Below are 15,752 nucleotides of genomic sequence, written 5' to 3' on the forward strand. Positions count from 1 at the left end.
TTCCATCATTCTCTAGCTTAAAATGGTTGAATTCTCCATCAATTTTTAAAGTATCAAACATCTCTCGATCTCTGCAAATGTGCTTTGAGGCAGCAAAATCCATCACCCATTTTATTTTAGCAATCTCATCATTTGTTGCCAAAAACACATCATCTTCATCTTCCACACTTTTTACTACATTAACTTAGAGTTGACATCATCTTTGTTCATATCTTTTAATTTCTCCAAGTCCTCATTCATTTGTTTACACCTCACTTGCACATGATCATTCTCACCACAATAGTAACACTGAATGTTACTCATATCTCGTTGTGGATGTGGTTGTGATTTTGATCTTCCTCTTGGGCCATCATATCTCCTTGAATGATTCCTCCCTTGCTCAGATTCCACCACAGCTATTGCATTGTGTTCATCATCAACATTTTCAGTTCTCATCATTCTCTCATTTTCTCTAAGAGCGACAATCACTTCATCCAAATTCAAAGTTGATTTTCCCACAAGCAACATTTGAACCAAAGTTTTGAAGGAACTTGGTAGTGAGGCCAACAACAACAGCGTCTGCTCCTCATCGGAGAGTTTATCATCTACATTCAACAATTGACTTACTGACTGATTGAACTTGTTGATGTGGTCATGGAGATCTTCTCCCATATTCATTTTGAGTCGATACAACTTCATCTTCAAACAAAGGCGATTGGTTAGCGACTTTGATGCATAAATATTCTCGAGCTTCTCCCATAAGGCCTTCGATGTTGTCTCCTTCAACACGTTGTGTTTTATCTCGGGAGCAAAGACTAACCGAATCGTGCTCACATCCCTCCTTTGGATCTTAGTCCACTCGGTTTCATTTATAGAAGTTGATCTTTCATCTTCTAATGCCTGGTCAAGACCTTGCTACACCAACAGGTCTTGAATAGTACTTCACTATCACAAAAATGATTACAAGATTGTAACTCACTCTAAATAGTGTATCACTCTACAAACCCGAGTATCCCACTCAATGGTTACTAAAAATGATAACACTCTCACCCAAAGACATTTTTCTCTCTACAAAGTGATTTTGTTTCACAATCTCTCTTTATGTGTTGTATTTTTTCACTAATTTTTTTCTCTATTTATAGTAAATATTGTCACCAACTATAATAAATAAGCTCTCTTGAAAGTTAAAACAAAAATAACTTTCAATGCATATATTCAACTAAGATTCGTATAGTAAAATGTAATATTTCACTTTGTATTTAAATTACCTAAATTTTAATGATAAAAATTTAATTCTCAATATACATATACCTTATCTTTTAGCTTGAAACTCTATCGTGAGTGGGATGTAACTTTCACGTGCCGCTTCTCTGACTCCTTGTCTCCTTGATGTTGTGGCTATGGCTATGGTTATATGTTTATAACATCCCAACTCAAATTTATGGTCTGCAAGATGCCTGTGATTTAAAAATATATATAAATATTATTAGAAAGATTTTATTGAAAATCACATAAAATACATCTTCAAATAACAAGGGAGTGTATTTTGAAAATAACTATGAATGACTGGTTTAGAAATTAAACCAGGAAAATTTGTATTGCAATCATATGAGAATGTGTTTTTTAAAAATCATAGGAGAGCATGTTTTCTGCAATCTAATCATTTTTTTTTAACCAATGCCATTAACATTTCTGATATAAAAATTAAAATAGTTAGCTTTGTGTATACGGACGTATAGTTTCAAACGACAAAAAACAAGCATGACTATTAAATAAATTCGAACTTATCAATATCATCCGATCCAAAGCCAACTTGACTAAAGCAGAGAAAACTGGCTTTGAATAAACTCAAATGTAGGTTCATGTTTTCCCTATTCTTTCTTCCTCTCTCTCTCTATCTATATGAGTGTGTATGTATGACTAGGTTTCAAAAGTGTGGTCTAAAGAAACAAAAAGAAGTAAGTTCTATTGCAATAAGAATAACGTACATTATTATTTAATGAAATAATTTAATATAATAAGTAATTAAAACTTCTATAAAATATTGTATTACTCTTTGATTATGATGAAAAAAATATAAATATTTTTAAAAATATTTATGATTAACCAAACAAATATTTATCATCTGTAATTATTTTATCTTACTCCATGCAATGTGTCCGAATAAGATAAGATAACTTTCCCATGATAGGTTTTTGATTTCCATTATTTGAGAAAGAAACTCAACTTTGACGGCACACATTGGTCCGACTTGTTTTAAATAAAATTAGGCACCACCGCACTAAGCACGACCGTGTGAGTCTCTTGGTGTTTTAACTTTTAAGACTTTTTTATTACGCCGCCATACTTTGCCAGTTTGCCACTTTATGTTTTTCACAATGCCACACTCAAATTTATTTATGAAAGGATAATGTTGGATGGACACCTATAAAATGTCCATCAATAAAAAATAAAAGAAAAAAGTGATGGATTTAGATAAAATATTATACGATAAAAAGAGAGAAATAAAAAAAATAGAATGATATTAAACAGGTGTTTGTTAAAATAGAGTTATCAAATATCATTATCCTTTATAAAAATGCGTGACAAGGTCTATGTTGTCATTGAGAAATAGGATTTTCAAAACCTGGATTTTTAAAATAAATCATTTTTTAATTCACAAAAAAGAATCACTTTTTTGTTAAAATGATTTTTAAGTTAATAAAAAAATTCTTAAACTCCCCCCAAAACTTTACCAATCACATTCTCTGGTATTAGTTTGTGTTTAGTCATTTTTTTAAGTATGAGTTGATAAAAGTAGTTAAAGATTCTCAGTGTTGAGTTCAAATTTTCTCTGTCACTTGACATCTACAGGATGTATTCTCATTTTATAACTTAGTCAAAAAAAATAAAAATGTTATAAACTGTTTACTAGTCCTTTAAGAGAAACTTCAATCCAAATGTTTATATGAGTAGTTTAATTTTAAGATTAATATGTTGCTTAATTTTTTTTCATTGGAGTAAATAACACAAAATTACTTATAAAAGCATCATTATTTATATAAGTAATATTATTTAACCAAATTTATATCACAAATATAAAATGTTTAAATTTATATCAAAAGTTATAAGAACTAAAAAATTAAGATAGACGATTCATGCTCTTTAATTAATAATATGACATTGTGACTGATTACACTTCAATGAAAAAGAAACCCATTAAATGGCCTCCGCCCCCACCCACACACACTGACACTATAAAGATGCATGATGTCCCTACTCCTTGACATTTGACAACTTACATGTAGATTATTATTTTGCCCAAATGTTACTCGCTTCACTCTTTCTTACCAATTTGGTCTCTTACTTTTATAATTATGCAATTTTAATTATATATTTATTAAATTTGATATTTAATATGATAATGTTAATATTTCTCTTAAATATTAAAATGATTTGAATCATATTAGTACTTAAATGAAAAGATTAACAGCAACCCTTCGATCCCTACCTCTTATAAGCAATGCAATCATAGTCTTAAAGATATAAAATAGTAGGCCATACATTCCTAATTTTGTTATGTATCTGAGTTTGAAAAAGGTAGATTATAGAAAAAGGGTGCTCAACACTAAACACACTCAATATCATTCAACCGAGTTAGATGAATTGTGATTTGACGCGTTTTCTTGGTCCAACAACATGTGCTTACCGCCAAGCAGACAAATCTTATCTTACATATTTGGTTTATCTTTTATTTATGAGTATTAATGATACATGAATTATTTTTCTTTATAAACACATCATCAATATTTTTTTATTACATCATAAATTTTATAATATTTATATTTTTCTCTCTTTTTCTTTCTCTCTTTTTCTTTCTCTCTCTAGATATAGGATAGCATATATGATCTGTATCATATATTTTCCTTTTCCTCTTTTTCACCAACCATATCTTACTTCTTCATCAGTATTTACCTCTCCTTTTCCTCGTAAGACATACAGTCACATGAGTGAAAGAAAAAAAAAAATCCTTTTTTGAGGAAATTTACAGTCAATAGAATGGACCACTGCATTGTCTATTACAAATGATGTACTATTTCCATGACAGAGGTATATGTTCCAGATATTCCCATTGCTATAGCTGCTACTATTATTGTCACTATGGCTATGGTCTCACACCCAAATTCATTGTAAGTGCCTGAAATCTTCAAGTAACACAAGCATGGAAGCAGAATAGAAGCTGTGACACTTAAAAACGCTCCAACCAGAGACATGAGATCCCCAAAGAAAGGAACACTGAGGGCAACAATGGTAGCGCTTATTACCAAGACAGTGCTGACTAAGATGTTGGTCGCTCTATTCTTGTACGCCCTTGGAAGTAAATCTTTCAACGCATTGGTAATTGGTGTTGCCATCAAAGCGAACTTGGATATGGGATTGACCAAGGTTGTATATATTGCTAATTTTGAGCTTACTTTGTTCAGTGGCAGGTTTAATGTTACTTGTGATTCAACGTCAGCACCAAACATTAGATAACCAATTATAGCCATGGATGCATAACCCACAGTGGTTAACAGAAAGCATACTAATAGGACCTGCAAAAGAAAAACAAAACTCATTACATCAACTCTTCACTTCAACAGGATCAAAATTTTCAGTTTATTAAGTCACATCAAATACAAGTTCTACCTTACTTGATTAGTTTATGGACTTTGTCATTTTAGAGGAACTAAAATCCATAAAGGAGTAACATTACTCATTAGAATGATTAGATTTCAAAAAAATCAATGGTAGAAATAAAAAAATAAATCTATACTCTTGGAGTAACCTGATCTCTTCTCGTTTCGATTAAATAAAAAGCGAAACACATCCAAAATGTGTAAAATTTGTAGAGCACTTACATTAGAGAACTGATGTTTGTTAGTCATGGAATTGTACAAGGTGGGGAAGACGGGATGTGCACAATAGCAAAAGGCATACAAGCTAACAGCTGTGGGGATTCCGCGCCAATTAACAAGAGTTCCCTTTTGATGAAAACCAACTCCATCAAATGTTCCAGTCCATGATATTGATAGGATGATTACAGCAGAAGCAAACACTCCACTTGCAGATACATAAGAAAGCATACTCAAGTTGTCCAACCAAACTGTGGGCAAGATGATAAGGGCAACCAATATCACAAACAGTTGCTTCCCACCAATTACGAAGCCAGCTATCTGAACCTCTTCAATGGGGCACAAGTTATTCAAGTTATCGCCTTCCAGAATCAAGAACCCTATTGAAACCAAGTAGAGCTCCGTGTACATGGACACTGATATTATTAGCCTTCCTATCTTTCCAAATGCAAGCTCACCTATATCTGGGTAGGTTTTAATGTTCGAATTCTTGTCCATACATCTTTTAATCAACGTGCCTGTGTAAAATGCTGCAGCGGCAATAGCAAATAGAAGAACCAAGCTTAACCACCCTCCAGATGCAAGAGCATATGGAACTGACAGTATTCCAACACCTGAAAATTAAATCAAAGCATGTGTGGTTGAGGTAACTAAAAGAACAGAATTGTTTCTTTGAAAATAAGCTGAATCAAACATAGATTTCTCTTAGAATAAGTAAAGGAAGTGTACGTGTTGAATAAAATTATGAAACCGGAAATATAAGATGGATTCGATTGTTAAGAGAAAAAGAAAGAAGGAAAATGCCACAGGTTATATCCTTGTGCTAAGAAAACTAACATTTTAACAAACTGATAAAAAGAAAAAATTATGAAACCTGATATTGCATTGAGTCCATTAAGGCATGTGCGAAAGAAGGACACAGTATTTTTGGTAGAAGGATGAGAGGCTATGGCTTTCTCCTCATCATGGTGATTCCACTCGGATAGTAAAGGCACGTTCAAGGATGGATTGTTGGAAAGTTTTTCTGTCATTTGGATAAAAATGGATATAGCTAGAGGTTGATAGAAAAGGTGGATTTTTTATTTATTGTTTTGCTCTAAGCTGAAGTTTGCAGATCTAAAGGCACGTTCAAGGATGGATTGTTGGAAAGTTTTTTGCGGAACTGGCTTCATAAAGACTACCAGACTTCACTATCTAAGAGCCACTAAAACGTTTATGATATTTTCCTTGCCAGGTCAATTCAACAACATTTGATATCTAGTAAGAGTCACATGTAACTGACACAATTCTGTAAGGTTTCCATGTGTTTTAAATGTAAAATAATGATTTATTTACTAAAAGAAATTATATTTAATTTTGTCGTATATAAAATTTTATTAAATCTTCAAGATAGTCATGTACCATGTACCGCAAAGAAAAGTATTTCTTCGACTGGATAAGTAAGAAGAGACTTGGGGTTCTCTTAACAGCGACTAAAAAAACATATGGTGGATCACACGTAAATACCCTTACCATTTTCGCCTAACAAATATATGAGTTTGATTTCAGTCTTTGGACTAGCTTTGGTATATTATTTAGCTTATTTTAAACGGGTTTTTTAACGTATGTCACACCCCTTGAAGAATCAACCTGTGAGTATCGTCCCAGATCAAAACATCTCCTCTACTATATTGAGGAATAAAAAACTAAAAAGCATTTATTATAAACACAAATAATTATTAATTTATACTTATTTTAAAAATATTTAATAAAAATATATTATTTAACAGTATTCAGCACGTACTTATGAATACAAGTAAGAAATTCCTACTTAAAATATATTTTATTTTGTCTAACTCAGTTAGTGGGATTAAGATCGATAAGATAAGTTCCCTTTAACAAACTTTATGTTATTTTTAGTGTCAAACAAGAAAGAAACGTGTTGGAACTTTTGAGGTAAATATAGGTCCCCCCTTGATAGCAAAATAAAACGCGATAAGTTCTAACTAATAAGCATGGCCTCTTTCTCTAGAGTCTTGTCCATACAATGTTTCAAAGTGTCGCCGGCTGAAACGTCACTGTAAGACTTTTCTCTGATCTCCCGCGTGAAAAGAGAACAATTAAATTAATAGGACTATAGAGACCTTTTATTATTATTAGGGAACTATATAGAGTTATTTTATTCATATGATATAGTTTTATAGCATTATTTATAATTTCTCTTTTGTTATTTTATTGTTCTATATTTGTCTTTCTTGCCCTTCTATGTTTCCTGTGGTTATAAAAAGGTGTAAAAACATGACAAAGGATAGAATTTCTCTTATAAAAATGATAAATTTCATGAAGAGATTTTCTACGAAGGCTGTAATAAAGTTACCAGTTGATTTAGAACTTCCTACTTATTGCTTTTGAACTCTTGATAAAAGAAATAAAATAAAAAATCATCATCATCAATTTTAGGTTGATCGCTCAACCAAAACATACAACACAATATTACACAACTATATAAATGCCTTTTTATTAAATTTGCTAATTAAAACAAAAATATGTGCAGAACAAGTGATATTTTTCAGAATCAACCATGAATTTAGTCCACAAAAATTAGGATATTGTCATATTTTCTATTTAAAAATATATTAACATTAGCTTAATCTCTTAATAATTAAGTATTATTTCATTTATCCTTCAAATATTTTTCATTAAATTAAATTCCCCTCCCCCTACATTTTTTATGAAAAAAAAATTAATATACTAGTATAATGATACTTTAATTTTACCAAAAAAATGATTGATAGAAAAAGTATTTTAATAAGAAAGCAATATATTTGACGGGCAAAAGGAGATTTGTTTATTTCTTATTAACATTCAAAGCCAAATAAAAAAGGAAAAATTAAAAAAATAATGACTATGAACTGTCAATATATAAAAAAATTGCACTATTAATCAAATAGAAATCACTCTTAATATTACTTTTAAAATAATTATGGTAAAAGATAAAAAATATAAAAAAAAAAAAACTGTTGTCATCAATCATGTTAATTATATAAAAATTATATAACATAATGTTTATTAATAGTATGAATATTACTTGTTGTTATTCTCACAATAACGATCCCACTAAACAAAATATATGTTCAAAAATTGTTTCAAATTTCATTTATATATTTTTTTACTTATACATTAGTCAACTTCTCATGTTTATTAAAATTAATTATATATTTCTCATGTTCATATATATTCACGTTTATTTATATGTATAAGCATGTAATTAAAATATCTTTCAAATTCAAAGAATTAAGAAAATTTCTCATATTAAATTAATATTTTCTCATAAAAAGTCTCATAAAATTCATTAAAATCCATCCTAAAAATAAATTTAACAAAATTTATATACTTTTGAATATCATAATTTTTTTTGAAGAAAAACAATAATTGAATACTAACGAACTTTATTGAATTTATTAAAAAATTCTACTAGTCTTAATTGAATACCACAAAACTTAATTTTATTATTTAAAAGTCTTGATTAAATATCTCAAAACTTGATTTAAATTTTAAAAAAAAATCTTTAAAATTTTAATTAAATACACCCCTTTAATATATATGATTGTTCATAATTGAATAATAATATAAAATTATTTTATATTTTGAGTAGACACACTATTTAGTATTTACAAAAAAAATGCCTGCAACATAACATAGGCTATTATATTCTCTATAAAAATAATAAAAGTGAAATATTTCAATTTAGTCTATACATTTTGTTAGACTACTTTACCATTTAACTACTCTCGAAATCACTCACTACTTTCCTTCAAACTCTCATATCAAATAAACTATATTAAATTGCATGTTAAAAGATAAAAACTGTTAAAAGAAATTAAATTTAATATTTTTCCAAAAAAAATTAAAAATGCTATCAGATAATTAGATTAGTGGCTATATATATATATCTTTTCGCTAATATGAATAATGACCTCTTGACATTAATTCCTTAAGATGCTTGGGTTGTAATTGTAAAAAGAGATGAGAATTAAGAAAGAAGAAAGACACATGATAGATATGATAGGTAATATAATAAAAAGAAGAAAAAATAAATAAAAATGACGAGTACTGTAACATAAATTTTTAAAAATAGGGTATTATTCTGGTTCTAAACTGTTAGGAATTTTATAATTCCTAATTAATTAATTAGTGTGAGTTATATATTATATTTATCATTTATATTAGTTATTTATATTTATGAACTCAATAAAAGTGATCTAATTTAGTAAACCTATTAAATTATCATCAGAAATTAATATGAGTTTAATAAGCGGAAACGACCCATTAGGAAATAATAGAAACTCTAATATGTTAAAACCTAAAGCAAGGTTGTGATCCCCAAGACATCAAATCAGAAATTGTATTCTCTTCTTCTCATCTGACGAGAAATCTAAGGTCCAAAAAAAAAACCGATGATTTGGTTGACGAAGAACACAAAACCAATAGTTCCTCAGACTCATCAATTTTGTTGCTTATCATGAATCCAAGTATTTTTCACAACCCCTCTTGATAATCTAGCGTAATGTGTTTTCGGTGATTATTGATATGTTATTAAGATCCCTAAAATACCACACAAGTGGTATCAGAGCCACTATTATTGTTAGATTATTGAAAATTAAAGTTATTTGGTTTGTGTTATACTTGTTTTATTTTGTTACATGAACCCTACTTTTATTTTGGAATTTTATCTTTGCAATTATAATTATGATTGTAAGTTTGGAAAAAAAAAATTCTTTTCAATCACGATATAATAATCATCATATGCCCGTTGATGTTTTGCGTTCGGATTTCATGAGAAAAATTATTTTTTTTCTTGCTCCAGAATAGTCATCCATTTTTGTTTCTCGTTCACGTGTTTGTTTTTTTATGGTTGTTGGTTTTGTTTCCTTATGCATGCCATGAATCCATGCCATGACATGACATACATGTGATACATAATCTTTGGCTTTATTATATCATCATAAGAAAACCCATGTTGCGTATCGTTAAATGTAATTTGGCTTTGGCATTTTATTTTTTGTTTTCCTTGTTTTTATTTGTGAATTATGTGTATTAATTGGTGATCCCCATTATGTTTTGGTGTAAATTCAAAAATTACAAACCCTCAAAATTATTTCATTTTTTTGTCTGGTAATTTTGATTGATTGAGTTGATTGAAACAATATATTGTCAAAACAATCTCTATTGCGTAAATTAATTTAATTAAAATTACATAGATATTAGTATAAAATTATTTATGCGAATTGTGCTCAGTCCAAAGGAAGACACAATTTGGTCAAATAATTTTGTACATGTAATGGTAAATGTGTAACAATTATGAGGTATTTCCATGTGAATTATAGTCGGTCCAAAGAAAGACTATGATTTGATAGAATTTATTGTCAATGTTTGATCATTGCATTGAGAGTATCAATTACAAATTAATTTTTCTGTCCAAAGACTATCAATTAATATTGTGTTGGGTTTATTATGTGAACTACTTTGCACATGTCTTGTTTTATATATATATTATATAACTTATTGGCTTATTTGTGAGCATGTAATTATTTTTATTTTTATTATTATTCAATTTTTGTTGCTAGTGCTACAAATGTATCTGCTCAAGTGAACAGTAACCCTATGTTGAATGGAACAAATTTTAAGGTTTGGAAAGAAGCCATAGAAATTGTTCTCGGCTATATGGATTTGGATTTGGCATTGAGAACGAAACGACCCACTTCCACTTCAGAAGCCTCCAATGAGGTAAAAATTGAGAAATGGAATCGTTCCAATCGAATATGCATTATGATCATGAAGCGCTCTATTTCAAAAGCGTTTCGGGATTCTATTTCTAAGGGTGAAAATGCAAAGAAATTTATTGATGAAATTGAACAGTACTTTGCCAAAAATGAGAAGGCTGAGACAAGTAACCTTTTAGCTAAACTCATCTCCATGAAGTATAAAGACAAAAGTAATATAAGGGAGTACATAATGGAAATGTCTAACTTGGCATCTAAACTAAAAGCACTTAAGTTAGAGCTTGGTGAAGACATGCTTGTGCATTTAATTTTGATCTCACTTCCTGCACACTTTGGGCAATTCAAAGTGAGTTATAACACTCAAAAGGACCAAATGGTCCCTTAATGAGCTTATATCTCACTGTATGCAAGAGGAAGAAAGGCTGCAGAGAGACAGATCTGAAAGTGCTCATTTAAGTTTCACCTCTCATAATAAGAAAAGAAAGAAAACTAAGGGTGTTGCTGAAAGGTCTTCTCAGCAAAAGAAACCAGAGAAGGATGAGGAATTTACCTACTACTTCTGCAAGAAGTTTGGACACATGAAGAAAGAGTGTCTCAAGTACGCCATATGGCGTCTAAAGAAAGGCAAATCTCTTGCTCTTGTTTGTTCTAAAGTTAATTTAGCTTTTGTACCTAAAGATACTTGGTGGGTAGATTCTGGTGCTACTACTCACATAAGTGTAATCATCCATGGTTGCCTGTGGAGCCGACGACTAAGTGACGATGAAAGATTCATATTTGTTGGTGATGGCAAAAGGGTTGCAGTGGAAGCTATAGGAACTTTTAGATTGCAGTTAAAGACTAGATTTTATTAGGATTTGTTTGAGACTTTTGTTGTACCTTCTTTTAGATGGAATTTAATTTCTATTTTTAGTTTGGACAAATTTGGTTTCTCTTGTTCATTTGGAAACAATAAAGTTAGTCTTTACCAGAATTCGAATTTGATTGGTTTCGGTTTCTTAATTGATAATCTATATATGTTGGATGTTAATTGTTCTTATAATGAAATACTGCAAACAAATTCACGTGGTACAAAAGGGGAATTAAAAAACAATTCAGCCACTTTATGGCACAAACGCTTAGGTCATATCTCTAAACAGAGAATTCAAAGACTTGTGTCGGATGAAATTCTTGAGCCTTTAGATTTATCAGACTTTGAAGTCTGTGTGGAATGCATAAAGGGAAAACGAACAAACATAAGGAAATTAGGTGCCGACAGAGCTAAAGACATCTTAGAACTAGTGCATATGGACATTTGTCTTGGAATGGGCAACAGTACTTTATCTCGTTCATAGATGACTACTCTAGATACGGTTACCTTTATTTGATACATAAGAGAGAAGTCTCAATCCCTAGACGTTTTTAAGAGTTTCAAGGCTGAAGTTGAACTTCAACTTGGAAAGAAAATTAAGGCTGTCAAATCTGACCGTGGTGATAAATACTATGGTAGATATGATGGATCAGGAAAACAACGTCCAGGACCTTTTGTGCTTTTTCTCAAAGAGTGTGGAATTGTTTTGCAATACACTATGTCAGGCAAACTTAGCATGAATGGTGTTGCAAAACGATGAAACCGAACTCTTAAGGATATGGTGAGAAGTATGGTTAGTCATTCTTCTTTGCCAAAGTCACTTTGGGGAGAAGCCTTAAAGACCGCAACTTACATCCTTAATAAGGTGTCAAGTAAACCAGTTAATAAAACCCCTTATGAACTTTGGACTGGCAAAAAGCCAAGCATTAAGCATTTGCATATTTGGGGTTGTCCGGCTGAGGCGCGGCCTTTTTGGCCACATGAAAGAAAGCTGGATTCAAGAATAATTAGCTGTTATTTTGTTGGCTATGCTGAACGCTCTCGGGACTATAAGTTTTATGATCCCACTTTAAGATTAATATTTGAAACGGGAAATGCAAGATTTCTTGAGGAAGTTGAGTTTGGGAAGGAAGAGAACATAAGGAAAGTTGTCTTTGAGGAATAACCTGTTATTAACAGTGCTCAAGTCCTCATACCTATTATTGTTCAAGAAACAACTCCAGTAATAGAAAACAATGTTCAAACTATTGTTGATGACATTGTTCAAGAACAAGACAATGATGCGGTTTTTCCTTAAATACCTATACAACAATCTCAACAACCTCAAGAAGTGTCATTAAGGAGATCTGATAGAGAGAGGAGAAATGCAATCCCTGATGATTATATTATCTTTCTCCAAGAACATGAGGATGGCATTGGTTTAGCAGAGGATGATCCGATTAACTTCTGTTTATGTTCTATAGATGCCTTATGTTTATATATATATATTGAGAGTTAGAACTACGCATGTTCTATATATTGCCATGCTTTTGGTACCTTAGTTTAGTGGGAGTCCCATTTATGTTCTATATATGCCTTATGTTTTTCAGATATTTGTATAGATTGATTTTCTATAAAATAAAGTTGAAGGTTATCATTTCATTCTGAGCTTGTTTTGTTTGCAATATTTATATTGTATTTGAATTGATCTCTATAAAGAATAAAGTTTGGACTAGTTGGAAATGAACATGAATGAGATCACATTGCATGTTATTTTCATGTCGTTTATCTATATTTGATCTATGTCATCAAGTATATGTGACATTGGTGATCATTGTGGCTCAATCACGTTGGATTGTGAGGAAAACTACAATGGTTCTATGTTACTATATAAGATGTACCAGATTGTTTAAGGAAAGTCTAAAAGTAAATAACATACGGTTGCGCACCTAAAGACTTTTGCAATAGAAATGATTAAGGTTAGTATGAAACTCAAGTGGAAAATTGTTAGGAATTTTATAATTTCTAATTAATTAATTAGTGTGGGCTACATATTATATTTATCATTTATATTAGTTATTTACATTTATGAGCTCAATAAAAGTGATCTAATTTAGTGAGCCTATTGAACTATCATCAGAAATTAATATGGACTTAATAGACGGAAACTAGTTTGGTCCATAAGGGAATAATGGAAACTAAATCTAAAATAAGGTTGTGGTCCCTTAGACATCAAATCATAAATTGTATTCTCTTCTCCCCATCTGATAAAAAACCTAAGGTCCCAAAAGAAAAACGGTGATTTGGTTGAGGAAGAAGACAAAATCAACAGTTCCTCAGACTCATCAATTCCGCTGCTTATCATGAATATATGTATTTTTCACAACCCCTCTTGATAATCTAACGTAATGCGTTTTCGGTGATTATTGGTATTTTATTAAGATTCCTAAAACACCACATATAAACAACTAGCTAGGTCCAAAATCTAGCAGACTATGGGCTTTGAAAAAATCAGGACAAGGGAGGAATTAGTAATTTAATAACACGTTGCGATGCACGCTACTATATATTATATAAGAAGGAGAAGAGACAGGGGTTTAGGAGAAGATCGAATTAGGAATTAGCTTGAACATTTTGTATTTTCTTAATGTTCAAGCTAGGCCACATAGAAGAGCCTAAAAATGACAAAAATTAAAAATTTGTTGGACCAAAGAACAGTGGTTGTTATGAAATTAATGGACCATAGTATCTGGCAAGGTGGTCTCCCCTCCAGAGTCCAGATATCATATTCACACACCCCTGATGCTAAAGGTTAATTATTTACTATTTGTGCTCCTAGTTTACAGAATTGTCACTTTCATTATTCGTGTTTATTAATACTAGATTGTTTGGCCTTGAGGTGGAGTCTAATTTAAACCTGGCTAGGAGCCTAGGGAGTTGCTATATATATAGATCATCACCTGGAAGTGGAATTGGAAGCCCTATGAAAGGAGATGTGTGCCACTCTCTCTCTCTCTCTCTCTCTCTCTATATATATATATATGGTATTCTGAGATACATGAAAAAAAATAAAATAATAATGATTAATATTTATGAAGTGCATAATATATATGAAGATATTCAAAAGACTTATGGATACCAAATGCTAATTAATAGGTTTGACACATGGAACGGATGTGTCATATAGTTATCCCGTGTTTTCATCTAATTAAAACATCCAATCGATTATTAGCGTGCAAAACGATTCTAATAAACTATGATTGGTGAATAAATTAAAAATTGAAATAGTTGCTAGCTAGCTACTCGTTCTGTGTGGACAGTAGTTTGCAGAGGACAAAAAAACACAAAAAGAATAAAGCAACAGGAGGTCATGTTCATTCACCAGCACCACACATTATTCTGGTAAAAAATGGGGACTCTTAACATATCATCGAATTTTCGGGTTTTGGCTAATCAAATGAAGTAATTGACATGAGGAAATAAGTTAAATAATAATAATATAAAAAAAAATACTGTCTGTGTTGCATATATTTGTCATGTTAAGCTCCACGATAAATTAAATATTAAAAAAGCGACAAACCCAAGAAAAGGAAAAGAAAAGAAAAAAATCTAACACATGGTGGAACTATGAGAATATATGGTATAACACACCAAAGGGGTATGCCAAATAGACAGAAGGGAAGAACAAAAGCAGGTTATGATAGAATAGTTAATGAGCAACAAGAACAAGGAAAAATACCTGTCAAAGCATTGAGCCCATTGAAACAAGTGCTGAGGAAAGATGTGGAGCCAATAATATTGGTGCCAGAATTTTGGTTTTCATTCCAGTGTTGGTTTTGGTCTTCAATTAGGGGAATGCTAAGGATGACATTACCCTCCATTGGTTTTCTGGTGCCAAACAACAGTGTGTCGTCTGAGTATTATTAGGTTTGCGGCCCGTCTGCTAATAAACAAGTCATGAGATGAGTATTGGTGTCGTGTGCAAGTAGTTCACCTGCTCTATCTAGGGTAAAGCGTAAGCAAAATTATTTTTAAATTTTAGGATTAATTATATTTTTTGTTCTTAAACTTTTATCAATTTTACTTTCATATATGGTCTCTAAATAAACTTTTTGGCGTTTTTGGCACCTATATTTTTTTCTTGTTAATAGCTATAGTTATGTTATTCAATAAAAACATTGGCTGATACATAACAGTCATGTTGATAGTTAATAACTGAATCACTTATCATGGTATTAAGAAATTTGACACACGAGTGTAACTTTTGTTAAACTTTGTTTTAAATATTTCATTGATATGTTCAAATTA

At 30.9% G+C, this 15,752-nt stretch overlaps 1 protein-coding gene across 2 annotated transcripts; it reads right to left on the reverse strand.

The window, feature by feature from the left end:
• Window positions 1–3,827: 3,827 nt before the first annotated feature.
• LOC100794374 (amino acid transporter AVT1I) lies at window positions 3,828–15,421 on the reverse strand. Of its 2 annotated transcripts, none has more exons than XM_003534402.4 (3): window positions 15,184–15,421; window positions 4,860–5,467; window positions 3,828–4,553 (listed from the first exon to the last, which is right to left on the reverse strand). In XM_003534402.4, exons 1-3 carry the CDS (start codon window positions 15,323–15,325, stop codon window positions 4,038–4,040), a joined length of 1,266 nt encoding a protein of 421 aa, XP_003534450.1. In that variant the 5' UTR covers window positions 15,326–15,421; the 3' UTR covers window positions 3,828–4,037. The 2 variants fall into 2 exon arrangements, with proteins under 2 accessions (XP_003534450.1, XP_003534449.1); XM_003534401.5 differs by lacking the exon at window positions 15,184–15,421 and adding an exon at window positions 5,728–6,127.
• Window positions 15,422–15,752: the final 331 nt, after the last annotated feature.

Source organism: Glycine max, chromosome 9 (genome assembly GCF_000004515.6).
Source record: "Glycine max cultivar Williams 82 chromosome 9, Glycine_max_v4.0, whole genome shotgun sequence".
Taxonomy (NCBI): Eukaryota; Viridiplantae; Streptophyta; class Magnoliopsida; order Fabales; family Fabaceae; genus Glycine; species Glycine max.